Raw genomic sequence first — 25,578 nt, 5'->3', positions numbered from 1 at the left:
GTACGCTATCACTAATTAACTGAGTTTCCTGACATCCCTATCGTTTATATACAAAATGCTATATGGCTAGTTTAATTTTAATCAGAACTTTTCTCTAAAATATATTGTAAGCTGACAATAAAATCAATAGTACCACTTTATCTCGCACAGTCGCACAGAGAAGTTAACAGAAACCAAACAAGGAGAAAAGTCACAATCCCCAGAACTAAAGTTAATGGATACTCCTACTAATCCTGTTCTCTTTTGGATATACTGTACCAAGTGTGCATACAGTACAATGAATTATTACACTAAAATCATGGGCTTTTAGGCAGAGGCAGGTGGCGGAAGAAACCATTAGCAAACTAATCAAAAGATCAACTGCAAACATAGGTGGATTTAGATATGATAAGGTGCGCTGATTGTCCGTGATGCACAATGTGGCGGTCGTTGTCAGGACAAGAAGACAACTCGTCAACTCACCCTACATTAGGCTGTCCTCCTCTATAGCTTTTCTTTGCTCTCTCCCCTTCCCTCATGCCATCGTACATGTGACCTGTTGTCTTTCCTTTTAGACTATAGACTATAGTTCTGTCTATCGACCGAGAAAAATGTTTCCGAAGTGTCACTGCTTTTTTATCCATCATCTTGTGTCGCTGGCTCGATGCACGGTTTACCTTTCGCAGGATACTTGGGAACAAGCAGATAATTGCGACGGGACAGTGAGGTGACTGGGTAATACAGCCACAGTTTCATGGACAAACTAACGGTAACCCCGTGTTTTAGCTTATAAACGGTTAAGTTAAATTTTACATTTTTAACCTTATGTTTAAAATTAATTTTGGGATTTTTAGCTATAATTTATTTTTTAGGCTTAACTTATAGATAACTAAGAATACGTATATAAAAATTTTATTTTAAAATTATTTTTTATTGTAAATATGTTTTTTTTGTCTGAACAAGCCGAACACTCGCCACCTCCTAAACTTCTTCTGAGGAGTGGAAAACTGACCTGATAGTTAATCAGGTTAAAACACTTGTTGCTTCTCGATTAATCCGTTACTCCAGGCTCCCAGTAGCACTGATGTTCATGTCAAAGTAAGCTGTGTGCCTGTGTTAAGAAATAAAAGAAATTGCAGTGAAATTCGCACGCAAGCTTTTGGTTGTAGTGGACCTGCGAAAACAGCGGGAGACCAAACACTCCATTCATTCCAGCTGGATGAGCAAAGAAATAAAGCCACAGGTGCATTACGAGTTTACGACAGGAGAGAGTATGTGTCTTCCTATTGAATCCTACTGACAGAAAAGAATAATACTGGTAGTATATTCCATTGGATAAAATATATGTAATTGAATTGACCTGAAAGTGATCGGACATAGCCAAAGGGGACGTGTCAAAAACAGAACAAGCAGAAAAATATATGGGAGAAAAGTCCAAAATGACCTGAAACAAATCACGGACCTGGACAATGATCTATCATATGTGCATGCAATCAGCAGGTGTCATAGGATTCCCATGCTTCCACACTGCCCGATTCTGCAGCCAGATTTCCGGTAGCAGCTTCCAAGCACCGCTTGCATATCTGTACCTCCAGTTTCATGATCAGATTCATGGTGTCAATAATGCCTCATCGGTTGCATGTGATCCTGAGGCACAGCAGATGCTGTGCAAAATGGCAGTATCATCAGTAAGACATCTACAGCTATCTATAGTCCACACCAGTAGACTTAAAATAGTCAAATTTGTAGTGAACAATTGTTGCACTATAAAGCTTGGTTTTATTAATTAGTGTAGGAACAGCAGCATAGGGTTCCATTGTTCTTAATACCATAGCATATTTCTTTGCATTAATGTTCCAAACTTCTAATGTTCTCTCCTCCAGGAAATGGTGCACGCTGTGCACAGCAGAAAAGGAACAGCTCAAAAGTTAAGCATGGATCATCACCAAATATAAATAGGTGCTTGATATAATGATTAGCTTTAGATTTTTAAATAGAACCTATGCCCATTAGTTAAACCACTAGCATGAGGCATTGGCATTACTCCTACTCAAGCAATAACAGGTGGCCCCATGGGCCAATTCATTTTGACAAAAGTCTTGGCAATTGGCAATAAGTATATGTCTACCTCAGGCAACAAATTAGCTTGCTTCTTTTTGTGTTCCCTAATCCCTGGCCCTCCATCCATCTGGGCACTGGTAACTGGGAAAGTTGAAAAGTCATATGCTGATGGCTCCAGGGTCATGCATCTTATCACACCCATGATGTCAAGCTGCTTCAGGCTAAAAAGACTCAGAATTGTGAGGTTGTGGACTTGTGGGCGTTTTCCTTCACGATAACCATCACGAGTCAAAAGAAGCTTTGCCAGTTTATTCTTTTACCTCAATTCATAATGGTTGCTATGCACGTCAGGCAGGAATTGCTGGCTCTGAATCCGCCTGCTGCTTCACATAACCACACTCTGTTTTGAACTGGATAAAAGGGTACCCCGCCAGCCTACCCAGAGCAAGACACAGACTTCAAATTTAAGGTAGAAGACCACACGCACACCATTTCACTGCAATAGGGTTTTGCTATATGTGTTGCTTCACACATAAGCTTTCTTGTTTTCTAAGTGATGTTATGTTAGTGTCAAATATTATAGCATGGTTAAGTTCCTAATAGATTAGGGTGTTGAGTACTGCAACTCTACAGCCATCAAGAATAATACATGACCGTGGCATGTTGGATAGTATTGTACCAAAGATCAAGTCAAAATAGTTGAAAGAGAAGAAATAAGAGAAAATATATTCTCATGGATGGCCTCAGGAAATAATAATTCAAGTAGGTGTTTTACAATGCTCTCTACTGGTAGTAGAGCTAGTCTAGACTGTTTGTTTTTTCCTATCCAAGGGATAATATCTATTTATACTACCATATCAAATATTGGTGGTAGAATATTTTTTCTACTGGTAATAGAACTCCAGATCAATGGTCAATATTCTTCTACCAACAATAATACTGGTAGTACAATACTACTAGTTGAGAGCACTATACTCAAGCTCTAATTCCAAATGAAAGGAAAAGGGAAATAAATGGGTTAAGACCAACAGCCATTGGTTTGCCCTCAGAGTACTGTTCTAATATCATCGGGTAATGCACTATCATTCATAGAAATGAAGCAAAAATTTAAAGATGGTGTACTCTACTTACTCTATGATAGTGTTCAAAATAATATAACCACATGCAAGAATTTTAGTGTCATTGGGCAAAGGTGAACAGACCTGAATGAGAAATCACAAGAAAACAGCATAAGAAATCGTCCCACCATATGATGCAAACAACAAATTTATATAGATCACCACAAGAGCAGTAATACCAGATTCATTCAAACTTATTGTTTAATTACTTAGATGATGTGCAGGTCTACTGTACATCTTGAAAATGATAATCCAATTAGGTGAGCCTTGTCGAACAACATGTAGAAACTGACCTGATTGGGTTGTAGTGGAAACAGGTCAACACCTGATCTCTTCATGTGGTTGAATATAATTGATGTAATGCTCAGAGGAGAAACATACATTATGATTAGCAGCGTGACGAGAAAGTTTGTAAGATGTGGAGTTGAAACAATTAAATAGTTAAATACATAATGAGTTGTGTGCTCCAGTTTGAAGTGCCACACTGCATTAGTGCACTCCGCTTAGCTGCCAAAATGACTATCCATAAGGGAAAATGTAAGGGAAGCAACCAATACAAGGTTGAGAGAGAGAGAGAGAGAGAGCAATCTTCTTAATGGGTTAACCTATTACAGCAGAAAACATGTCCAACTCAGAGTAAGAGTTCAAGCAGAACTGCGCTCTGCGCACGAGCATATTCACATGATTTCCTATTCAGCTACTCTTGGAGGTACCAGTTGTAAAACTCATGTCCCTAGGAATTGAGGGCAGGATCTGACTTCTTCAGGTCTTGTTTTGGAGAAAAGGCAGACCAAATATTTATCTCTAAATTTATAGTCAAGGAAGAACTTACTTAAAAAATATCATTGGGGCCATTCTAAGCTAGAAAGCACCAAAACTGCAAGAATATTCAGAAACCAAGTGGAAGAGCAAGAATCAGAATCATTGTGGAAAAGTCAGTCTCATTGTCTTCAGAAGGTTGGTGAGAAGATTATTAAGGTTTCCAGATCGGCATTATCATAATTAAATGGAACGATTTTAAAGGCCTGTGAAGAAAAGTTATTGGTGCTGCGATGAGCCAGCGTTCGATGCCATCTTGACACTACTGAGAGGCCTGTAGTGATTGCTTGTACAACAGTTAAGAGGAGGAAAATTCTTCATCACCAGAACTGAGCCATAGCGAATTTAGAGATATTTATACTCCATTTCAAGGCCCAATCCAAATTTCAAACAGTCATGCATTGCAGATTACTTTATTTCTAGAAAGGATCAATTTACATCTGGTCAGTAGACTGGAAAGTCATATGACAAAATTAAACCTGACTTCAGAATCCATGTAACACACTGGCATTCATTTTTTGCTAACTAGGTTAGAATAACTCCTAGTTGCAACAGCTACCTTGGAGAAGTGCATGCCTCACTTGATTGTCAAAATAGGGATAGTGCAATTTGAGCCTTTTCTATATGACAGGTTTTACAATATCCTACACCTAACTACCAAATTGTCTTCCCAATTATTGCTAATTCACCACAATATCAATCAAGTTGTCAACCATGATGACTCAAGTACTAATACAGCTTCAAAATACAAAGCAGTATTTAAAGAAAACATGGGCCTATTTCCCCTGAAAACTGTTAAAACATCCTCTGTGCTATAAGCTCCTGGAGCAAATGCAATCACTAGTAACATAACATAACAACCAGAAAAGATAAGCCAACTTTAACTTATAAAATTGAATAACTACATACATAAACCCTTAAAAATGACCAAATTATCAGCCAACTTCTCAAACTTATGATAACTCTCATACTATTCAGAGAGAGCTATAAGTATGTGTTTGCACCTCCAACCAGAGATTAAAAATCGTGAATAGCTTTCTGCATCTCAAGCAACTAAATATACAATGCATCAAAATTTTGATGGAGCTAGCTACTCACAGTGACCGCCTTCTGAAACCTCTCCTTCCTGAGCACTGATTTAAACTCTCATGGGATATTCATGAGTTGAAACTTCTCCCTTGGAGACAATAACTTGAATCCTATTGCTGGAATCCAGTGGTGCCTAACGTTTCAGAACAATAAAATTCAGCAAGCCAGAAACATCGTGCTGTTTCAATCATCCATATCTCGTTCATCATCCTCATCATCAGTACTGTGTCCATTATCCACAATCTCCATTCCAAAGCACTCAACATCAGCTTCTTCATCCATCCCTTCCCCATGAAACTCTTCATCTCCATCCATTAATACACCCTCCACATCACCCTCCTCATCCAGAACAAGCTTTGACAAGCCTTTTCCCCGGTACAGCACACCTGTACGCATCACATAGAACACCTTGTCTCTCACTGCCGCGAGAGGGTGCTGCTCCACCAGCTTACCCCTCTCGTACCCTTCCCGGAGGACCACCGTCGTCGTCTTGCACTTCAGCGACAGATAGAAAATTCCAGGGTAACGCGTGAACAGCCTCGTGAACTTGTGTGGCAGGCCCAACTCCTCCCGGAGCAGCCGAATCGCGTTCCTCCTCACCATCTTGTGCACCATCAACCCAAGCAGCTCGTGCAGCAAGCCAATGTTCCTCTTCTCGTAGATGTCGCTCTCGGGGTCGATCCCCGAGGCGTCGTCGTACGGAGAGATGTACGGGAGCCGGTGGAACTCCTCCATCCAGGCCTTGACCTTCTTCATCCCACCATACCCGCGCGGGAACCGCATTGGGAAGGCGAGGGGGGCGCTTGACGACGACGGCGGCCGAGACAACGCGCGGTAGGTTGTCCGTTCGATGGCCTCGGCGTGGCGGAGCTGGAGGGAGGAGATGAGAATGTCCTCAGGGAGGTGGGATGTGGTGGACAGGGAGATGTGGTTGTTGGAGACGGCGAAGAGGTCGGGGTGGGCAACCGGGAAGGCGGCAGCGAAGTTGTAAGGAAGGCCGAGGTCGAAGCGCAGGGGGAGGACGGAGGCGAGCGGCAGCGACTTGGAGCGGGTGAGGAGGAGGAGGCGCGCGAGGCGGAGGTGGGAGTCGACCGCGGAGGCGCGAGCGGCGCGGCCGACGAGGAGGTGCGACGCCGGAGTGAGGGAGAACGACGGGAGGGTCGGGAAGCGCGGGTGTGGGGTCTCGGCGAAAAGGGTGGGGTGGCGGCGGAGGAAGCGGAGGACGGGCACGGTGAGTCCGAGCGGCTTCTGGAGGCGCGCGAGGGAGCGCGCCGGCACGGGCGACGACGATGGGAGGCGCGCGAGGTGGTCGAGAAGCAGGCAGGACGCGCGGATGGAGGTGGTGCGGGCGATGATGTGGTCCAGGCCCCGATTCTTCACCCACTTGAGCCGCACCTTCTGCATCTTATCTCTTCGGCGCCGCGGGAGGCGGCGGCGGCGGCAGCGGCGCAGGGAAGGTGTCCTCTAGTCTAGTGGAAGGAGCAAGCGGCGGCGGCGCGCGTGTTGCCCGACGAATTGCGGACGAGGGGGACGAGGCGAGGCGCGCAGGTTGGGCTAGTGCAGTTCTAGAAAGATATATTTGGGCCTTTTCCTTGACGGGCTGAGCAAGAAGGCCCAAACGAGACCTCTCAAAACTCAAAAGCGTTATCACGTGAGCTCTGCTCGAATTGTTCTATTATTAATTTTATTTTAAAATATATTTACAGAAACGTAATTTTTATTTTTAAAAAATATAAAACTAACCTCCTCATGCCCTACCAGTGGGCACAGTGTATACATGCCCACCAGTGGGCACGGTGTATAACGTGTCATTTTATTCGACGCGATAGACATATGATAAATGGTGTGAGGGAGACGAACATTAGAGGTGGGCAGAATTTTCATGCGGCCCCTTGCCGCCCTATGTAAGAGCGTTTATCAGCAGTGGAAGGCGCTTGCAAAATCACCACACTGTATTTCTTACAAACAAGCCCTTGCTGCTGATAAAATGCTATGGGAGAACATTGCTATTTTGCCATCATCAAGATGAGGTTTCGCTAGAATAATACTTCTAATTTTGGTTTCACTACAATCTATTGTCAAACTAGTGCAACACGTTGAAATACTATTTTCATCAATTTGATGCAAAAGAAAAATATTTTTACTTCTTATTTTACTGGTGATTTACCAAATTACCCCCAAATAGCTAATAAGCCAGTTCAACAAATCAAATAGTGTGAGAAATTAGAGAAATATTTTTTAAAAAAATAATGAAGCATGTAATATTAAATAAGGCGGTGAGTCAAACCATATATTTATTACAAACTAAATACATATAAAAATAAAATAAAATTATATGCACAAATACAACATCCAAGCATAATTCTAAGGGCTCCAATAATATTTAAGTAGTTAACTTAATTAACATTTTAACAAAGTACCTGCAATTATAAAGTTTAGGTTAAGATTTCCTCCATATTTAAATTTTCGAGATGAATCAACTTCTTTTAAGTCAATGGGCTAGGAGCACAAATGTCGCTTCATCTTAAGAAAACAGTGTAGAATTATTATTTTTTTAAAAAATGAGGTAAATGAAATTTAAACGTGTTGCCCTGGTTTGAGAATAGCATTTTAGTGAAGCCAAAACTAAAAATGGCATTATAACGAAATAACTTTTTGAGAATGGTAGAATAGCAATTTTCTCCATATTAGAGAGCTTTAAAGGGGTGCTTGTAAAATCACCGTACTTTTTTTTTCATACAACCCCTTACTACCGATAAAACGGCCTCAGAGAGCTTTAAGGGAGCCGCCTGCAAAAAAAGCCCCTACCCTTAAAGGTCGTTTACCACGCACCACTTGTCATTAGCCAGTCATCTATCCTGCCAAATCAGATGATGTTTTATACATGGCGCCTATCGATTGGACACGGGGAGGTTAGTTCATAATTTCTTGAAATGAAAATATATTTTAAAATATTTTAATAATAATAATAATAATAATAATAATAATAATAATAATAATAATAAAATACAGCTCTGCTCTATAGGGATAGGCCCACAACATGCAGTTCGCGCCAGGTCCTCCGCTTACTCCAGTGTTACCTATCCATTACAAAACACTGCAGTGAACACGTGGGACCCGATTCTGTTCGACCCACATGTCATTCACGTATAGTTCATTGAGTATAGTAGGTTTTGGCTGTGGTGGCCGGAAAGAAAGAATTCGAAGCCCCACCAACTCACCAAGACGTGGGGCGGGGGCTCTTGCCGCGATGCTCCGTACAGCTCCCGTGACCAGTGCTTCCCATCCTATAAAAGCACTTCACCACCTCGCAACCCATTTCCTCGCCTTCGTCTCCGGCCACCGCCGCTCGCGTCGCGCACCAGCTCATCTCGAGCTCTCCGCGGCGAGAAGCTAGGGTTTCCTAGCAAGCCGGCTCCTCCTCCCCACGCGGTGATGAAGAACCCACAGAGATGTATGTATGTATGTATGTGTCTTCGGTTTGGTTGGTTTGTTTTCGGCGGAATTTTTTGGCTTCTAAAGTCTCGATCGGTGTCCGTGCAGATCGATTTGGGGGCTCCGGATTTCTGGAGTGCGGGCGAGGCTTCAAGCCGTGGGTGATCCCCAAGTCCGTGGCGCGAGGGGGAGCCAGCGTCGCCGTGAACAATGTCAAGCGCTGGCCGAGGAAGATGGACGAGGCGATGGAGTTCTACGAGTTCTACGATTGGAACGTCCGCTCCTACCGCTTCAAGTCGCCCTTCGATCGCCGCCCACTCATCGGCCCCCGTGAGCGCCGCAGGTATTGTTTCGCCCGCTTGCTCCTGTTGGACTTGGGTGAGGCTCGCTTCGTGGAATTTGAAGCCTATTCTGACCCGTCGCTGTGCGATCGCCGGTGTTTGCGGTTTTTCCGCGCAGGAAAAACGAAGCGAAGCGCACCCTCCGCCTCGTCGGGAGCAGCGACCCGGAGTACCTGCTTCAATGGTGCGCGATCTCAACTCGATTTGTTCGTCTTTCGATTTTCTCCATAGGTGATCAAATGGTAGTTCTAGCTGCTAGCTGTGGTCTGTGGATATTTGATCTGCTCTCCTGGTGTTGTTGCAGTGAGACCGCTGCATTTGGCGATTGGGAGGACGAGGATTAGTAACATCAGGTTGTGATTCTGCTCGTATTCTATCCTCGATCAAAGCTGTGTTTGATTTTGTTTCTGCTATGGGAGGTCGAGTAGCACACCTTTGCAATTGTTTCTGCCCGTATTCTAAGAATGTCATTGCAGTTTGTGTCATTTGATCGATGGACGCTAGGCTAGATTGCATTCTAGCAATAAGGGTTTTTTTTACCGTATTTGAAAAATATCTTTGAAGTAAAAAAAATTTAGTGCAAGGGTTTTTTAATCACCCTTAAAAAGTACCTCTAGGTACCAAGAATTTTGCTATAAATATTTGGTACGTCAAGTTACATACTTTTTATACTAAAAAATATGTGGTACTTATTTTTTTTAAAGGATGTTAAAAAAATTCCAGCAATAAAGCTTTGATTTGTTCTTTTTCCGTGGAATATGAGTATCGACTTCCAGAGAATGAGTATTTTGATAAGAAGGTGCCAGAGGTAAATTTTTTGGTGTAAAACTTTGGCACATCAATTTCCTATGTTATACTAAAAAATATATATCTAACTATATATATTTCTATAAGTATGTTAAATATTTTATTCTAAACTTTGGTAAGATATATTTATCAACTTATCTATTTTAAAATAATATATTACACACAATTTTATCGTAGAGTTAATATTTTGATTTCAATTTTATTATTATAGAATTCGTGCCATACATAATAGCGGTGTAGTATAATAAAATCAGATCCGTTGGATCCAAAGCAATGGATAACTCACAATCATTTAATGGTATCTTTAAAAAATCCAAAAAAAATTGGCACACCAGGTATGTTTTCTGAAGGACCATAAAATTCTAGTAGAGAATACTTAATATATACTCCTCGGATTAAGGTAATTGTGGTTTATTGTGTAATTTGCGTTGTTTGATCAGTGCTCACTACGGTACATTGCGTTCCAACTTTGCTTTGCTCCTGTTATGTGGAGTACGAGTATAGATTGACTCATAGGGATTAAATAGGTTGTCCTCAGATTGAAATGATTATGGGTTTATTGTGCAACATATAATAACCATTTTGTCCTTGCACAGTTTTAATCTGCGCAAGACACAGGGTATGATGTCTAGTAGCATGTGAACATACAAATTATTTAACTTATGTCCCTGTAATCCATTATTCGATCATTCTACATGTTACATCTGCCCTGTATTTTGTGCAGTGATTCAGTTGTACAACATAAACTTGTTGATGTGATCATTTTCATCCTAGACGCATTCAACAATAGGTCAAAGGTAGAATAAAACGTATCTTTACTTCTGATCTCTGCCAAATATTGTTTGGTTACAATAATTGCCCTTTATATTGTGCATTGAACAATAGGCCAAAGGAAGATTCGACTTTTTTTTTCTACATGCTCATGTTTTCGACCGGCACAAAACCAATCCACGAGCTTACATGCATGTTTGGTGTGAGATTGATGAATCTCAACTCTGTTCAGGCCTATCTTTATCTTTATAAGCATTTACTGTATTTGTTGTTGACTCTACCATAAGTTTCATGCATGCTTTAGTACTTCAGCAGTTTTCAGAAAAATGTTAGTACTGCATCCAGTCAAAATATTTATTGTTTAGAATAATATTTGGATAAATTTCTAGAATTTCGATAAGTAATTTTGTGTTATAATAAGTTTATAATATTATGATAGTAGTTTTCGAGGAGATTTTGTGTGTATTTAAACCAAGCATTTAAAAAATTATTGATGATCAGAATTTTAGAAGTTTAACTAAATTTTGTTCTAAACGATAAATACGTTACTTTAGCTAATATTTTGCATAAGTTTCATGCATATGCCACAAGTTAGTAGTTTACTAATATTATTTGGTTTACTACCATAAGTTTCTTGCATATGCCTCAAGTTAGCAGTTTAGCTAATTAGTCTAACAGGTTATTCTATCGATATGCAGCACACCAACGGATCAAACAAGGTATTAAGTAGTACAGTTGTAGGATGGCCTTTGTCTCACGAAGCTGGACGCACATATCTGACAAGTAGTAGCAGCAGCATGTCTTGAGTTTCAGAAACTTCCTGCAGTGAAGAGAGCGTCGGTCTGTAATAATTTTGGCACTCTCTCTTCCCTTATACTTTCTAATCACGTGTTCGCGATGCCGGATGTTTCTCCAGGACTTTCAGCAGAAAACTATCTTTTACTCTACTTCGTGGTCTCGTATCAATTATTTAGGCCAATGCATATCATCTTGAAAAACTGATACCACGACCATATATATGAGAATTGAAATGGGTTATTTATACGAAGGCCACAAATGCTACATGTACATGGACATTGGAAACGAAATGTTCGCACATTAGAAGCCCCTGTTTGATTGAGCTTGCATCCGTATACAATCTGATTTCTTCATATTTACTCTCTCCAGTTTTTTTTATTTGACACTCTTAACTTTTAATCTACGTTTCATTATTTATCTTATTTAAAAAGTTCATATAAATATAAAAATTTATAAATCATACTTAAAATACCTTTGATGATAAAAAAAACATAGCAAAATAATTACTCCCTCTGTTTCACAATATAGAATTGTATTGACTTGCATGATTTATGTGTATGCTAATAAATAGGAGATGATTTTCATCACTTGGTTGAATATCCACTTCTTTCTTGAATGTCACATAAATAGCTTAAAACATTTGACTAGATGAATTAATATGAGATATATCATTTCATATACATACAAGTTTAAATTCAACGTCTACAAGTTATAATAAAAACTAAATTAAACTAAAAATAGTGTGTGCACATTCAAGTTAAATTGTTATTTTTGTTACAACTTATATAAGTCAAATTTGAATTTGCATGTTTATGGAGTGATATATCTCTTATTAATACATCTTGTTATTTTTTAAAAAATTAACGACTACTTAGATGTCATATAAGAAATGAGTGGATATCCAACCAAGTGATAAAAATATTTTCTCTAATAAATATAGACATATATACAAAACATATACTTCAACCATGGATCCATGAATCTATACCCCCTTGCAATTTAAAGCAATGAGAATAATAATTATATATTTTTAAATAAGATAAATGATCAAACATATATCTCAAATAACAACTATCAGTGTACGAATAATTTAACACGTGCAAAAGATACCAATATTTAATCTTAAACAACGAATAAGCGAACGGTGTATTTAAGAGCGAAAAATTATTTGTGCATAAGACTTTTAAATAAACTAGGAAAAAAACCCTAAAATCAACTCTAACTTTAAGATTGATAATTTTAAATTTTCGCTCGTAAATATAAGCATTAGCAAAAAAGATATGGGTGAAAGTGTATTCAAAATCCAATGTCCAAAGAGCCATTTTGCTCGTTACAGTTATAGTGCAAAACTGGATTGGAGGTCAACCCGCTATGGCCGTTGGTTCACAGATGGAATCACTGGTTTCGGATTTTTCTAGTTCTAACTCCTGATCCGGTCCGGTTTATTTTCTTACTATAATACAAACTTCTCCAGGCCCTATGGATGGGCCGGGATTGAGGCCCATCTCAACAAAGGCGGTTTCATGTATCTGTTGTGGGTTTTTCGCGGCAAATGCAGGCGGTGGACGGCCCTCTGAGAACGTTGCTGGCTCGTCCGAGGCGTGTGTCCGCGGTCCACTGCTGCACAAGAATCTTGCTAGCAGGAAAGTTTTCTTCTTCACTCTTTTTTTTTTCAAGTAAGCAAACTAAATTATGAGGCCAACTTCCCAATAGAAGAGACGTCGACGCAATAGTAATTCCACTTTTCATAGTTAATACTAATCCGGAACGAAAGGAATAACAGTGTATTTGAGTCACTGTCTGCATCCCCTGAACAAGTCTGATGGCGTGTTAAAGAAGACCTCTGATCCCTCTTTACAGAAGGCTCTGATGATCTGATCCCCTATAATGCTGGCATGCTGCAGGTGCAGTATAGTACCAGGATGCGGCTTCCCTCCAAAACTTGCACACGCACCCGGTTGGTCATCATCCGCATAGTATATGCATGACCTTAAGTACTCCCGCGAAATACTAAACCATCAAATTGCCGTGGGTAGCTCGCCAAATCCAAGCTACATCTGTCCAAAACGGAACTGAATGATGTCGCCACCATATGATGGATGTACGGCTCGCCCTTAAAGTCAAACAAGTTCAAAATATGACATAACAAAATGAATTGACCCCGTAAACAACGTACTGTTTGTTAGCCAGTATAGTATAGCGTATTTTCCAATGTATAAGTATAAGTATAATAACATTCTTCCGTCGTTTGTAAGATTTTACTTCCAAGCATGAGGCTTCTCATCTGCATTTGATACAACTTGGGAGTGCCCAGTATAAATTGAGCAGCTCCCCAGTGACCAAACACATCTCATCTCCAAGCAAAAAGGTTACTAACCTAGCTAGCAGTGAGGGGCGCTAGCGAGTGACCAGATGGCGGCCATGGCAACGACGAAGCTAATCCACGTCGAGTCCATGCAGACCGCCGTGCCGACGCGAGTCACGGGGGCTGGGCGGACGCTGCCCATCGCCGTGTCCGCGCCGCCGCTCACCGCCGCCGCGCTGCAGCGCCGCTTCCGCGCGGTGCTCTACTACCGCGGCGCCGCGGGCGTCGAGCAGCAGGTGGTGGCGGAGGCGGAGGAGCGCGCGGCGTGGGTGAAGGAGTCCCTCAGCGCGGCGCTGGCCGACCACCCGGAGATGACCGGGCGGCTGCGGCTGCAGCGCAGCGACGTCGACGGCGGGGCGTCGACGTGGGAGGTGAGGCTGAACGACAACGGCGTGCGGCTGGTGCTGGCGTCGGTGGACATGCCCATGGCGGCGTTCCTGGAGGCCAAGGACCTGGAGCGCAAGGAGGCCGCGCTCGCGCTCTGGACCGACGTCGACGTGCACGAGCCCGAGTTCTGCGCCCCCTTCTTCGTCCAGGTACGTTATTTTTTTACGTGCCTTCCAATGGTGAAGTACGTCTTGCACCTTCTGACACGTGGTAGCCATGGTGGTAGACTGGTAGCTATGACCACGCCAAGATAACAAAGACAAAACTGGCACGAACGACCACAAGATTAACGTGGTGATTGTGTGTTTTTTACGAAAAATATTAAAGGGTATATCTGCAAAAAATAATTTATTAATAATTCTTTTAAATACATATTTTTAATTATCTAAAATCTAGGGTTATAAAATAAACTTCGACGAGAAACTAAAAAATAACTTTAAATTTAATATTAAAATTTTAAATTTTGGATTATAACATTGAAGTGCATAGCTAACGCATTTTTTTTGAATAGTTATAGCTAACACATTTGATTCGTGTTTCCCTTGCAGCTGACGCGATTCCAGGACGGTGGCTACGCCATCGGCGCGTGCTGCAGCCTGCTGCTCGCCGACCCGCTGTCGCTCGTCGACTTCCTCAAGGCGTGGGCTTGCACGCACGCGGAGATGCAGGCGCGGAGCAAGGCCGCCGGCGGCGGCGCCCCACCGGTGATACAGTACACGCGCTACCTCCAAACCCCAGGCGCCGCTACCAGGCGCCTCAGGTCCGTTCCCCTCGACGCCTGCTCCGCCGCCAGCATCATGACCGTGCTCTTCAGGGCCGACGCCGCCGCCGCGCAGGTCGACCGCCGCGCGCTCGCGGCGGCCTGCGTCGACCGGGCCCTCGAGAAGCTGGGTAGCAGCGCAGGGAAGCCGCCGCGGCTCACGGTCCTCGCGGCCGAAGGCTCGGGAGGGATGACCGTCCACGCTTGTGACGGGGACGGGGAGACGACGGCAGCGGCGGCGGCGGCGGCACTGTCTCGGGGCCACGCGCTCCGAGCCGCGTACTGGCACGAGGTCGGTCTCGGGGAGATCGCGCTGGACGGGAGCGAGCCCGTGCACGCGTCGTGCAGCGTCGTCTCGCCGTGCGCCGACGAGGGCCTCGTCGTCGTGATGACGCCGGCCGGCGGCGGCGAGCTCTTGATCAGCGCGACCGTTCCGAACCAGTGAGCATTACACAGACGTTCGTGCCGCATCATACGTTTCGTAGCAGTATCCAGATTTGGTTTGGTGATGTTCCGTGCAATGCACTAGTGGAATTGGCGTACGTGACTACGTGTTGTGGTTATCTTTCTCAGAAAAAAAAAGTGGCCTTACTTTTTCGTTCTAGTATAACATGCAAAAGGTTCGATTTATCTTCGCATTTAAAGGTGACACAGTTTTTCGGTGTTAAACTTTCATCGTGCAAAAGTGACAGATGATTAGACACGCCGTTTGATACTTTGATCCAGGTGCAATCTTAACCAGGCCGTCGCCCGTCGAACTACGGGTAATCGTGAAGTTATGGGAATCCTGTGATATGCCCTCTTGGGTGATCGATAAGCCATATCGTTGTACGTCCATATGACCGGTTTAAGAAGCAAAGCAAAACGTGCGATGCGACGGTGATTCATGCGACGGAAACGCGAAAAGCCTAGCAAACTGAAGCACACAAATAGTCTGATCGGTTTGTTCAACCAACTCTCCTCTCTACTTCACGGACGGCACCTCTATGTTAAGTACACTACTGACCATTTTCTAATCCTGGCCCTTCCTCCGCTGTTTATTCATGGACAAAGCAAACGTTTAGGCACTAAACCAGTCCGTACGTACGCATCGTGCAGGTGATCCGATGGCTACATAAAGTGACTAATTAGATGAGTTAGGTAAGTGAATAAAAGTATTATTCGGTTTTCGCAGCTAGCTAGCTACCGCTCATAACTAAGATTGTACAGTGTACAGCTCAGTATACCCCAAAGTCAAGATGAGTAGGAGAGCTAATCGACACGCTAATTGGTGAATTGCCCTATATAAATTGACCGAGCTCTCAGGCGCCAGCCGCCTGCAGTCTCGACCATTCGAGCCGTGATCTGGCCGCCGGCGCGCCGGTCATTGGTCGATCCGGCGACGCAGAAACGTGCGTCTCGTCAAATGGCTGGCCCTCTCCCCGGCGTGCTCGCGGCCGTTCTCCTCGTCGTCGCCGCCGCGGCGCCGGCGTCCGCGAAAGACTACACGGTCGGCGACTCGTCGGGGTGGGTCCCCGGGGTGGACTACACTGCCTGGGCCAAAGGCAAAAAGTTCAGCATCGGCGACACGCTGTGTAAGTTCACGTTCTCTTCAAATACTACTAGCATATTGGTAGTGTACTGTAACGAAATTTTATTAGAAAATATTATTAGTATATTATTAAAATGAGTTAATAAAAATAGTTTATATATAGATCTAAGTTATTTTTCTTCTTAAAAAATAAAATGAAGCTAATAACGGGTAGCTAGGTGGTAGATTCACCACCACTACCAATCTATCTATCTATTATATATATAAAATAATAGAAAAAGAAGGCTCCACGTTCGCTCTCACAAGCTAGAAATTACCACGTTAATTAGAGAAAAAGAAAAAATATACACTGTTAGATCATGATGGGTCCAGATTATAATGTTGTAGATAAGTTGTAGATAAATCGTAGAAAAAGAAAAAAAGAAGGAGTTTTTTTAGGAGAAAAAAGAACGTAATTTTTTTGATAAAATAGAACGTGGAATTTTTTGGGAAAGATTGGATCTTTTTAATATGGATCGGACAAGGAGGAAACATACGTGATTTTTTAGGTAGAAAAAAGAACATTATTTTTTGGATAAAAATAGAATATGGATTTTTTTGGAAGGATTGGATTTTTTTAATATGGATCGGACAAGGAGATAAAAATGTTTTTTAGGAGAAAAAAAGTGATTTTTTGGATAAAAAAAGAGCGTGGATTTTTTTTTTGGAAGGATTGGATTTTTTTGACCTGGATCGGACAAGGGGGAAAACATGATTTTTCTATTAAAAAGAACATGATTTTTAGAATAAAAAGAACTTGATTTTTGGATAAAAAATAACGTGATTTTTGGATATAAAAAAGAATGTGGATTTTTTTAGAATCTGGATTGGACAAGGAGTTTTTTTAGGAGAAAAAACATGATTTTTTGGATAAAAAGAACATGATTTTTTGAATAAAAAGAATGTGTATTTTTTTTGGAAGGATTGCATTTTTTATAATCTGGATCAAAAAGAGAAAAAACATGATTTTTGGATAAAAAAGAATGTCGATTTTTTTGGAAGGATTGGATTTTTTAATCTGGATTGGACGAGGGGAAAAACGTGAATGTAAAAGTTTGATCTAAGTTAAGTCCGAGTTTAAAACTATATTGTCACTTTAATATTTATATTTTATAATATAATATGAAACTATATTTGATATTATAAGAAATTTCATAACGAAGCTAGCCGCGCAATCTGCGCGGGCCATGATGCTAGTTATTTTTGTAAGAGTACACGTATATAATAGTGCAACAAATCTGAACAAAGATATAGTAATGTAAGTCTGTAACGTGTTACATTTCATGCTAGTCAGAGTTTTCATGGGATGAAGAGATCACTGCATTATTGTGGCCAATCTCAATGTAAGTTTCATGGACAATAAATAGGGTTTCATGTAGATATTGTTGATGATGTGACAAAGTATTAATGTAGAGAGATGAAACCTTTCACTATTACCTAGACAACATGTATCTTACATATAACCTATAAAACAATAATAAATGAAACTATGCATTAAAAGATGAGTGTTTTATCGTAGTTTTAAACTTTTTAGATGATATATTGCTCTAGGTAATCGTGTCCATAAAACTTATATTGAGGATGGCATGATACATATACGAGTGGGTCCCTGTGTCAGTGGCTTAATTTTCTTATGTGCTGATTTGTGGGGTCGTACGTGTGCGTGCCGGCCGGCAGTGTTCCAGTACAACGGCCGCGCGCACTCGGTGGTGGAGGTGAGCGCGGCGGACCTAAGCTTGTGCTCGGCGAGCAACCCGCTGCGGTCGTACAAGAGCGACGACGGGATCACCACCATCACGCTCACCAAGCCGGGCGCCCGCTACTTCATCTGCGGCGCCACCGGCCACTGCGCCTCCGGCATGAAGCTCACCGTGACGGTCGAGTCCCTCTCCGGCGGCGGCAGCAGCAGCAGCAGCAGCAGCGGCGCGAGGCCGGTGAAACCCGGAGAGGAGGCGCCGTCGGACGTGGAGCCGGCGGCCGCAGGGACGACGACGGCCAGGACCTCCTCGACCACAAGCAGTGCCACCGGCAGCCGGGTCCGCACCGCCGCGTGGCTGCTGTTCTTCGCCGCTGCGAGCTTTGCTCTGATAGGCTGATGGCCGCTGGGGAAAGAGGCAGTGCTGTTTATAAACTTCCGTTCCTTGTGCTTGTCTGAGGCTCGGAGCTGCACATCATTTTTAGTTTTGTATTATGAGCTATCTTCGCTGTGTTGCTCAAATAAACTTGGTTTTAGTGTCCGCTTTACCGCTATGGTAACGCATTCTTGAGCTACTGGAGTATCTTGTTTCTTGCAGACAATAAAGTATTTTGAAAAAAAATGTACTGTGGTGTATTGTTTGGTTATGGCAGTATGCTCATCATGAATTGCTGTATTTAATTATTTTTTGGAGGATCAGTTATCATCGTTCTACCAATAACTACGTATGTTTGACACTACTTCTTTTCATTTTTTTGCTTTTGTTTATATTTATAAACTAAAATTTAAATTTTTAATCTTAAAAGTTCGGAGTTGACTTTAAAGATTTTTTATATCTTAGTTTATTTTTTAGTTTATTTTCTAGTATTAACTTTTAGATCGCTAATAACTCATATATATAAATTTTATTTATAAATTACTTTTTATTTATGAATATTTTGTTTGTCTTTTTTCTTTAGAAAATAAAAGGATGATCCGCCTTAAACTCGTTATTTAAACTTAGTCCAAGGCGCAAGGTAGTTCGTAGTACGTGCCACGTAATGACGTAAAAATCATTAGAAACCTAAACGGTGACTATTTGTTAAGACAAATTACTGCCTTCGTTTCATATTATAAGATTTTCTAGCTTTATCTAAATTTATCAACCGATAAATATATATAATTTATATATATGTCTAGATTTATTAACATTCATACGAATCTAGGCAGGACTGTAAAGTCTTACATTATAAAATGGAGGGAATATAAGTGATGCAGCCTTCGTTTATGATAAGTATAAGCACAATAAAATATTAATAATTAAAAAATATTTATTGGTAAAACTTTTGGGCTTTTTATCATTCTTGAGAAGTATCTTGAGGTTCCAAAAGTTTATGAACAAAATTTTGTCATTTAAGATATATTTGTACGTGAAGATACTAAATGTATCACCTCAAAATATTTTTTTAAGTACGGTAAAAAACTCAGATTTTCATGTGTTCTTGTAAAAACGTATATTGTAGAATTAATTAATAAAAAACAAAATTCAACTAAATTTATAATTTATAATTTAAATATTGACTTATTCATATAAATTGTTGCCAAAACGATGAGATTGGCTCTATCAGACGGTCTAGCAACAAATTTGTTCGCCTAAAATAAATTTGAAAGTATGATATGAGGGAATGCCATAATAGTTGGAGTATGGTGTACTCCTTCACCTCCATATTTTCGCTTTTGTTTAAACTTATAAGCAAAATTTTAAATTTTTAGCCTTGAATTTAGAGTTGATTTTGGATTTTTTTACCAAATTTTGTTTTACAGTCATGTCTTTTAAGATTGCTAAGAATACTTATATAAAGTTTTATTATAAATTATTTTGTAAGAACACAGCACAACGCAGACGTTCACAACGCACGCACAACACACTCTTCCCTAAGAACGCATGGCTGGTTGGCATATCCTGAAAAAATTGGCGTCTCGCTGTTAGACGGGTACGTTAAATGCTACTAAAGTCGTCTTTGTAACCACTGGACTCATTTTTTATTTACATATATATTATCTTTTCCAATCACCACAATGGTGTGTGCCACCGTTGCCAGCGTAACGAGGAGCCACATCAGTGGTCAAACCGTCAGAGAATATACTCCTTCCGGAGTTTAAAGACATACGAATCTATATTTTTAAAAGTAACTGAGATGTACAAATCTACATCTTTCAAAAGTGTAGATATGAGCTGCATGACCACGGCCCTTAGAGCATTTTCAGCAGCCAGTCCTGCGTTTTCAGGCTAGTCTCTGTTCTGAACTTGAAGCCCGGTAAAAAACAGCAGAATTTTGATCCTCGGCAGCCGCAGTCCGGCACCGACAACGCGGGCGTCGTTCTCCGTTCCCTGCCTCACTGCCTGCCTTTTGGTGTACCGAAACGGTCATGCGAATCCAGTGCATACGTGTGTCCGACCGTACGTCTCCGCTGCTCGGTTCGTGGTTCGTACGATTATGGCGTCTCCCCCACCAGGCCACACACGTACAACACCAACCGTGTTCAGCGACAACGAGCTACCATCTGTCACGGATTAATCCGTGCAAATTTTGCTCCGGAGCTTGTTTTTAACCTGGCTAGATATGCACGACGGCTGGTTAAATCCACTGTGCAGACCGTTTCAGCTCGAACTCGCGCATAGACGCCCGAGCGTACAAGACACAATTTTCAGACATGCGGACATGCCTCTCTGCTCTGCTGCGTGTCAAGTGCGAAACGCTCGAATCAGTGTAAAGTGTAAACTTTGGCACGCTAATTGTCAAATTGCCCTATATAATGACCGGGTCGACCATAATCTTGGCGGTGCCGCTCGCCTGGCCATGCAGAAGAAACGTGCGTCTCGTTATGGCTGGCCTTCTCCCCGGCGGCGTGCTCGTGGCCGTTCTCCTCCTCCTCGCCGCCGCCGCGCCGGCGTCCGCGAGAGACTACACTGTCGGCGACTCGTCGGGGTGGACGACCGGAGTGGACTACACTGCCTGGGCCAGAGGCAAGGCGTTCACCGTCGGCGATAGGCTCTGTAAGTGAAGAGGCTCCAGAGTTTACACAGACGAGTGGGTCCCAGTGTCAGTGGCCTGGTTTTTCCCTGCGCTAACTCGTTCGTGCGTGCGTGCGTGCCGGGGGGCCGCCAGTGTTCCAGTACAACAGCGACCGGCACTCGGTGGCGGAGGTGAGCGCGGCGGACCACGGCTCCTGCTCGCCGAGCAACCCGCTGCGTTCGTACCGGGACGGGACCGCCGCCGTCGCGCTCACCAGCCCGGGCACCCGCTACTTCATCTGCGGCAGCTCCGGCCACTGCGCCTCCGGCATGAAGCTCACCGTGACGGTCGCCTCGGCGAAGCCGTCTAGCCCCGGCGACGGCGAGTAGGCACCGTCCGACGCGGCCGGGACGACGAAGAGCAGGACCTCGTCGACCACACAAGCGGTGCCACGTACTGGCAGCTGAGCCCGACCTCCTGCGACGACGTGGCTGCTGTTATTCGCCGCCGTGAACGTTTCTCCCTGATAGGCTGATGGCCGCTCGGAAAGAGGCAGTGCTATTTACAAATTCCCATTTCCTTGTGTGTGTCTGAGCTGCATGCCATTTTTAGTTCTTTTATTATGAGCCACATTCGCCCGTGTTCAGTGTTTGTGAAGTGTCCGCTTATGGCATCCTTGCGTCTTGTTGTTTCTTGGATCAGGCAATAAAATCTTTTCAAACATTCTCCTCAACAAGTACCCTGATGCAATGTTTGGTGGTGGAGGATGGTGATATGCTCATCTTGAAATGGTTTTTAGAGAGTCAATCATCATTGTTGTACGTAGAGTTTTCTTTGTTTGCAAGATCCATTATTAAAACCCGGTCCAAGGTACAGGGTAGTCGTTGTTCCCTTGCAAAATGAAAGAAAGGAAGGAGTAGTTGATATATTGCATCATGTTAATAAAAAAAATGTGGCATCATGTTTATAAAAAAATATGGCATTATTAGAAACCTAAACCTTAAGCCATATTTAAGACCAACTATAAGTCCATAAAAGTCAGCCGCAGCCCACAGGACCATAATGCTATACCAGTTGGAGTTCCTTCACCCGAAAATTTTTGAGAACATGATCCGAATTTTCACCCCACGAAAGATCAACAAATTAACGAGGTGAGAACGTTGTATAGCTTACAAAAGATTAAAAACATTAGGAGCTGTCTATATATCATGTGACAAAAAATCCCACCTCCTATCATTCAAATTTTAGACCATTGAATATGCTTTAAGATTCGTGCAAACCCTAAACCCTAACTTTACCCCACCCCCACCCCTGTCGCCACCACCACGCATGATCCACCCTCCCACCACGCCGCCGCCACCGCCCTACCGCGTTGCCGCCCGCCTCGCCGGCTGGCCGGAAGGGATCAACGGCGCCGGTGAGGCCCCCTCCCCTCCCCCCCTCCCCCCTCCCGACGAGCCCCCCTCCTCCCTGCTCCCCCTTCCCCACCTCTCTTTCTTCTCAAGCTATTGACAGTGAGATGCCCCTTCCCCGTCTCCACCGGCCGCCACCTCCTAATCTCGTGCTTGCTTTGCCCCGCGGACGCCGGCCCATCGCCATCCTCCATCCCTACGGCTTTGGTGGCGCCACCGCCGCCTCGCCGTCCGCCGGAGTCCACCGCCCACCGCCGGTCCTCCGCCGCCCACGACCATCCCTCTAAGCCCCAAGAAACCCCCCCTCTTCCCCCTCTCCCAACCCCAAACCCTAACTCGTATGCTCCCTGCCGGAGTTGGGGGTGTCGCCGGCGCCGGAGAAGAAGGGGAGTCTGCCGGAGGAGAGAATTCGGTGCACGAATCTTGACATGGATCTAATGGTTCAAAATCTGTAAGATTTTATCTCCAAATTTCATTCGAATGATACATAGCAATTCCGAAAACATTAATACTAAGCTCTCCTTAATTTTCCACATTTACAGAACACAAGGAACGCCAGAATAGTTGGAAGATGGCATTTCCTACGTGTCGATTGTGCCAACTTCCGAGCCAGGATGAGCTGGGGTGCAGTCCTGTACGCCAGGGACAGACAACGGTATGGGCCGTACGTGTGACGATAGGCCCAACTGCCAACTGCCAAGCCCGTGTGACACTGAAGTTGCAGCGGCCGTTTCTCTGGAAGGAGGGTTGCATTTCAGCCTAAATTTTTGAAATTTTGGCCTTAATACAGGATAAATTTTATACTTATAGATCCCTTACAAAAAAAGCTGTCCAAATATTGAGTATCCAAACCCCACGGCAGTCGAACGACTTTTTTTTTATAATGATGCTTTTGTGCCCGATAAATATATTAGCAAATTAATTATTGATCAAAATTATACCTAAACAAATAAAATACGCCTTATATTTTTAAAGTGTTACTATCCTGAGCGTTGAGCCTCCGAGTCCCGTACCGTCTTACTGGATCAAACTCTGCTCATTTCCCGATTTGACTGGAAGAGCTGTCAATTAGTACAACCAGACAGAAATACATAAAATGCATGGAGGAGATAGATTGCCTACCCCATGACATCACCACACGAACAAGAAGAATCTGAGGCAGGGGAAGGAAAAACCGCTAAACCGCCAAATACCTTTTGCACCAAACCTCACCGGCCGGACGAACCCCCGGAAGGCCACCACTATTCAAATCAGCTGATCACCTTCACCGTGTCTCTGTCAGCCGAGCTGACTCGCCTCGACGTCCGCGTGCTGCGTGGCTTGCAGCTTGGTTGTAACGCCTCCCGGTTCGCTTAGAGTATTAAGTATTAACAGTTAGGTGATCCATCCTCAACAAGAACTTCCTACATATCGAGAGGGCCTTTTAATTTCGCAGGCAGGCATTGACGCGTTAGATTCCTAAGCAAAGAGAGCCACGCGCTGCGCATCGATTACCATCCCGCGGTCGTCGGCCATGGATCGGTCTTGCTCGTCCCTTGCGCTCTGCTGCGTCCTGCTGCTCGTGCACGGCGCGGCGAGGCGAGCCGAAGCGGCGATGTACAGCGTCGGCAACAGCGCCGGCTGGGACATCAGCGCCGACTTCCCGTCCTGGCTCGACGGCAAGTCGTTCTACGTCGGCGACACCCTAGGTATGTACCACGAGAGCTATATATAAATAAGCCCCTGGCTAAATTGTGTTGCTCTCCAGCTGATCGCTTGTGTTGTGCGAACGTACGTACGATGGCAGTGTTCCAGTACTCGAAGTACCACACCGTGAGCGAGGTCGACGCGGCGGGGTACAGGAACTGCAGCACGGCCAACGCGGTGCTCACCAGCAGCGACGGCAACACGACGGTGCCCCTGACGGCGCCCGGCGACCGCTACTTCGTCTGCGGCAACGAGCTGCACTGCCTCGGGGGCATGAGGCTGCACGTGCCCGTCGTCGAGACTCCCACGTCGGCGGGAGCCCCGGGTGGCGGCGCCGCGCCGGGGGGCGCGGGCGCCCTCGCGCCCGGCGCCGGCGGCGAAGCGGGCGTCCCGACGCTCGACTTCGGCGGGTCCCACCGGCTAATGGTGGGGCCCGCGGCGGCGACGTGGCTGTGCGTAGCCGCAGCACTGTTTGTGTGGTGAACTGGTGATTGGTTGAAGATGAAGAAACGAAGAGCATAGGTGTGTCAGTTTTATACAACTTGCATAGATTTTATTCATGCGTTTGAAATTGCGACTGCGAACGGCGAGTTTGTGATGTTTTTGGACCATGTCGACGTCATTTTTCTGGCACCTGCACGCACTACATGCATTCTTGTTTGGGCCGGGACGGGCCGGTAAATTTCAGGCTGGTCTGCACTGAAGCCCGACAGAAATAGCAGAATTTGACCATCGCAGTCGCGGTCCGGCACCGACACCGCGGTGCGTCGCTTCGCTGCCTTCACTGCCTGTGCCATCCATGCCTTTGTGGTAGTATTTTACCAAAAGCGTACCGAAACGATCGCGTCGGTCCAATCCAAACGTGTGCGTGTCCAATTGTCCGTCTCTGCTGCTCTGTTCTTGGTTTGTACTATACGACTGTGGGCGTCTCGGGCCGGCCACACACGTACGTACACCACCAACCGTGGTGCGTGACAATTGCACGCATGTTCTTCTGTTCCCCAACGAGCTACCATCTGTCACGGATTAATCCGTGCAACTTTTGCCCCCCGGACCATGCTGTATATGCCCCGTAACCTATAGCTATATGCATGCGCCCTGTCCGACTCTTGATTAATACTACCATGATTATATCATGCAAACGACATCTCTTGTTACATTGTTAGCTCTGTTACCGAGTATGCTTCGGCTCGTAATCACGCGTATACATCAGACGTACCGTTTCTGTTTCTGCTGTGTGTTGCTTGCAAAACTCAAGGCTTTGGTGAGTGGCGTAATGCACGGTAGATCCACACAAAGGTTTCTGTCTACGGAGCAACTGTAGAATATATATCCGATCCATAAATAAAAAGAAATAAATAACCAATTTATCGTACACCAAGAATCATACATGCAGACACGCAAACAGAAAAGGCAACGGGAAAACACGATCAAGTAACAGGTTAACAGAAAAAAAAACGCGAAAGTAATGGTGGTGTGACTCAGCTG

The 25,578-nt window shown here is 44.0% G+C and overlaps 6 protein-coding genes and 1 long non-coding RNA gene across 8 annotated transcripts; 5 read left to right on the top strand and 2 right to left on the bottom strand.

Annotated features, from left to right (window-relative positions):
• Positions 1-2,145: 2,145 nt before the first annotated feature.
• LOC121054128 lies at positions 2,146-3,232 on the bottom strand. Its single transcript, XR_005811536.1, has 3 exons — positions 3,172-3,232; positions 2,361-2,475; positions 2,146-2,261 (listed from the first exon to the last, which is right to left on the bottom strand). It is a non-coding gene; the product is annotated as an uncharacterized LOC121054128 (long non-coding RNA).
• Positions 3,233-4,494: 1,262 nt separating this feature from the next.
• On the bottom strand, positions 4,495-6,579 carry LOC102709456 (protein WHAT'S THIS FACTOR 9, mitochondrial). The gene has a single exon (XM_015836367.1). The coding sequence runs from the start codon at positions 6,468-6,470 to the stop codon at positions 5,250-5,252; it is 1,221 nt and encodes a 406-aa protein (XP_015691853.1). The 5' UTR covers positions 6,471-6,579; the 3' UTR covers positions 4,495-5,249.
• A 1,898-nt stretch (positions 6,580-8,477) lies between these two features.
• Positions 8,478-11,445, top strand: LOC107304100. Of its 2 annotated transcripts, XR_001550094.1 has the most exons (6): positions 8,478-8,532; positions 8,610-8,844; positions 8,961-9,026; positions 9,147-9,195; positions 10,374-10,446; positions 11,119-11,445. XR_001550094.1 is itself a non-coding variant. In XM_015836473.1 (5 exons), the coding sequence occupies exons 1-4, from the start codon at positions 8,502-8,504 to the stop codon at positions 9,184-9,186; spliced, it is 372 nt and encodes a 123-aa protein (XP_015691959.1). In that variant the 5' UTR covers positions 8,478-8,501; the 3' UTR covers positions 9,187-9,195; positions 11,119-11,445. The 2 variants fall into 2 exon arrangements, 1 of the variants encoding a protein (XP_015691959.1); XM_015836473.1 differs by lacking the exon at positions 10,374-10,446.
• Positions 11,446-13,535: 2,090 nt separating this feature from the next.
• Positions 13,536-15,399, top strand: LOC102723050. The gene is made up of 2 exons (XM_040523553.1): positions 13,536-14,119; positions 14,519-15,399. The coding sequence occupies exons 1-2, from the start codon at positions 13,631-13,633 to the stop codon at positions 15,173-15,175; spliced, it is 1,146 nt and encodes a 381-aa protein (XP_040379487.1). The 5' UTR covers positions 13,536-13,630; the 3' UTR covers positions 15,176-15,399.
• A 660-nt stretch (positions 15,400-16,059) lies between these two features.
• Positions 16,060-18,685, top strand: LOC102722766 (mavicyanin-like). The gene is made up of 2 exons (XM_006653575.3): positions 16,060-16,304; positions 17,978-18,685. The coding sequence occupies exons 1-2, from the start codon at positions 16,136-16,138 to the stop codon at positions 18,394-18,396; spliced, it is 588 nt and encodes a 195-aa protein (XP_006653638.1). The 5' UTR covers positions 16,060-16,135; the 3' UTR covers positions 18,397-18,685.
• Positions 18,686-20,735: 2,050 nt separating this feature from the next.
• LOC102722490 (mavicyanin-like) lies at positions 20,736-21,738 on the top strand. Its single transcript, XM_006653574.3, has 2 exons — positions 20,736-21,033; positions 21,146-21,738. The coding sequence occupies exons 1-2, from the start codon at positions 20,793-20,795 to the stop codon at positions 21,379-21,381; spliced, it is 477 nt and encodes a 158-aa protein (XP_006653637.2). The 5' UTR covers positions 20,736-20,792; the 3' UTR covers positions 21,382-21,738.
• A 2,179-nt stretch (positions 21,739-23,917) lies between these two features.
• LOC102722211 (blue copper protein-like) lies at positions 23,918-24,728 on the top strand. Its single transcript, XM_015836044.2, has 2 exons — positions 23,918-24,092; positions 24,191-24,728. The coding sequence occupies exons 1-2, from the start codon at positions 23,918-23,920 to the stop codon at positions 24,571-24,573; spliced, it is 558 nt and encodes a 185-aa protein (XP_015691530.2). The 3' UTR covers positions 24,574-24,728.
• Positions 24,729-25,578: the final 850 nt, after the last annotated feature.

This window comes from Oryza brachyantha, chromosome 4 (genome assembly GCF_000231095.2).
Source record: "Oryza brachyantha chromosome 4, ObraRS2, whole genome shotgun sequence".
NCBI classification, from domain to species: domain Eukaryota; kingdom Viridiplantae; phylum Streptophyta; class Magnoliopsida; order Poales; family Poaceae; genus Oryza; species Oryza brachyantha.
The sequence above is the reverse complement of the archived record's forward strand: the minus strand, read 5'-3'. Positions and strand labels throughout refer to the sequence as shown.

Excerpts from the sequence above, each read along its gene's own strand:
- LOC102722211 (XM_015836044.2), top strand. The coding sequence starts at position 23,918 with ATGGATCGGTCTTGCTCGTCCCTTGCGCTCTGCTGCGTCCTGCTGCTC. Across the intron at positions 24,093-24,190 it reads CTACGTCGGCGACACCCTAG|TGTTCCAGTACTCGAAGTAC; the intron begins GTATGTACCACG and ends GTACGATGGCAG.
- LOC102722766 (XM_006653575.3), top strand. The coding sequence starts at position 16,136 with ATGGCTGGCCCTCTCCCCGGCGTGCTCGCGGCCGTTCTCCTCGTCGTC. Across the intron at positions 16,305-17,977 it reads CAGCATCGGCGACACGCTGT|TGTTCCAGTACAACGGCCGC; the intron begins GTAAGTTCACGT and ends GCCGGCCGGCAG.
- LOC102723050 (XM_040523553.1), top strand. The coding sequence starts at position 13,631 with ATGGCGGCCATGGCAACGACGAAGCTAATCCACGTCGAGTCCATGCAG. Across the intron at positions 14,120-14,518 it reads GCGCCCCCTTCTTCGTCCAG|CTGACGCGATTCCAGGACGG; the intron begins GTACGTTATTTT and ends TTTCCCTTGCAG.
- LOC102722490 (XM_006653574.3), top strand. The coding sequence starts at position 20,793 with ATGACCGGGTCGACCATAATCTTGGCGGTGCCGCTCGCCTGGCCATGC. Across the intron at positions 21,034-21,145 it reads CACCGTCGGCGATAGGCTCT|TGTTCCAGTACAACAGCGAC; the intron begins GTAAGTGAAGAG and ends GGGGGCCGCCAG.
- LOC102709456 (XM_015836367.1), bottom strand. The coding sequence starts at position 6,470 with ATGCAGAAGGTGCGGCTCAAGTGGGTGAAGAATCGGGGCCTGGACCAC.
- LOC107304100 (XM_015836473.1), top strand. The coding sequence starts at position 8,502 with ATGAAGAACCCACAGAGATGTATGTATGTAT. Across the intron at positions 8,845-8,960 it reads GGCCCCCGTGAGCGCCGCAG|GAAAAACGAAGCGAAGCGCA; the intron begins GTATTGTTTCGC and ends TTTTCCGCGCAG. Across the intron at positions 9,027-9,146 it reads CCGGAGTACCTGCTTCAATG|TGAGACCGCTGCATTTGGCG; the intron begins GTGCGCGATCTC and ends GTGTTGTTGCAG.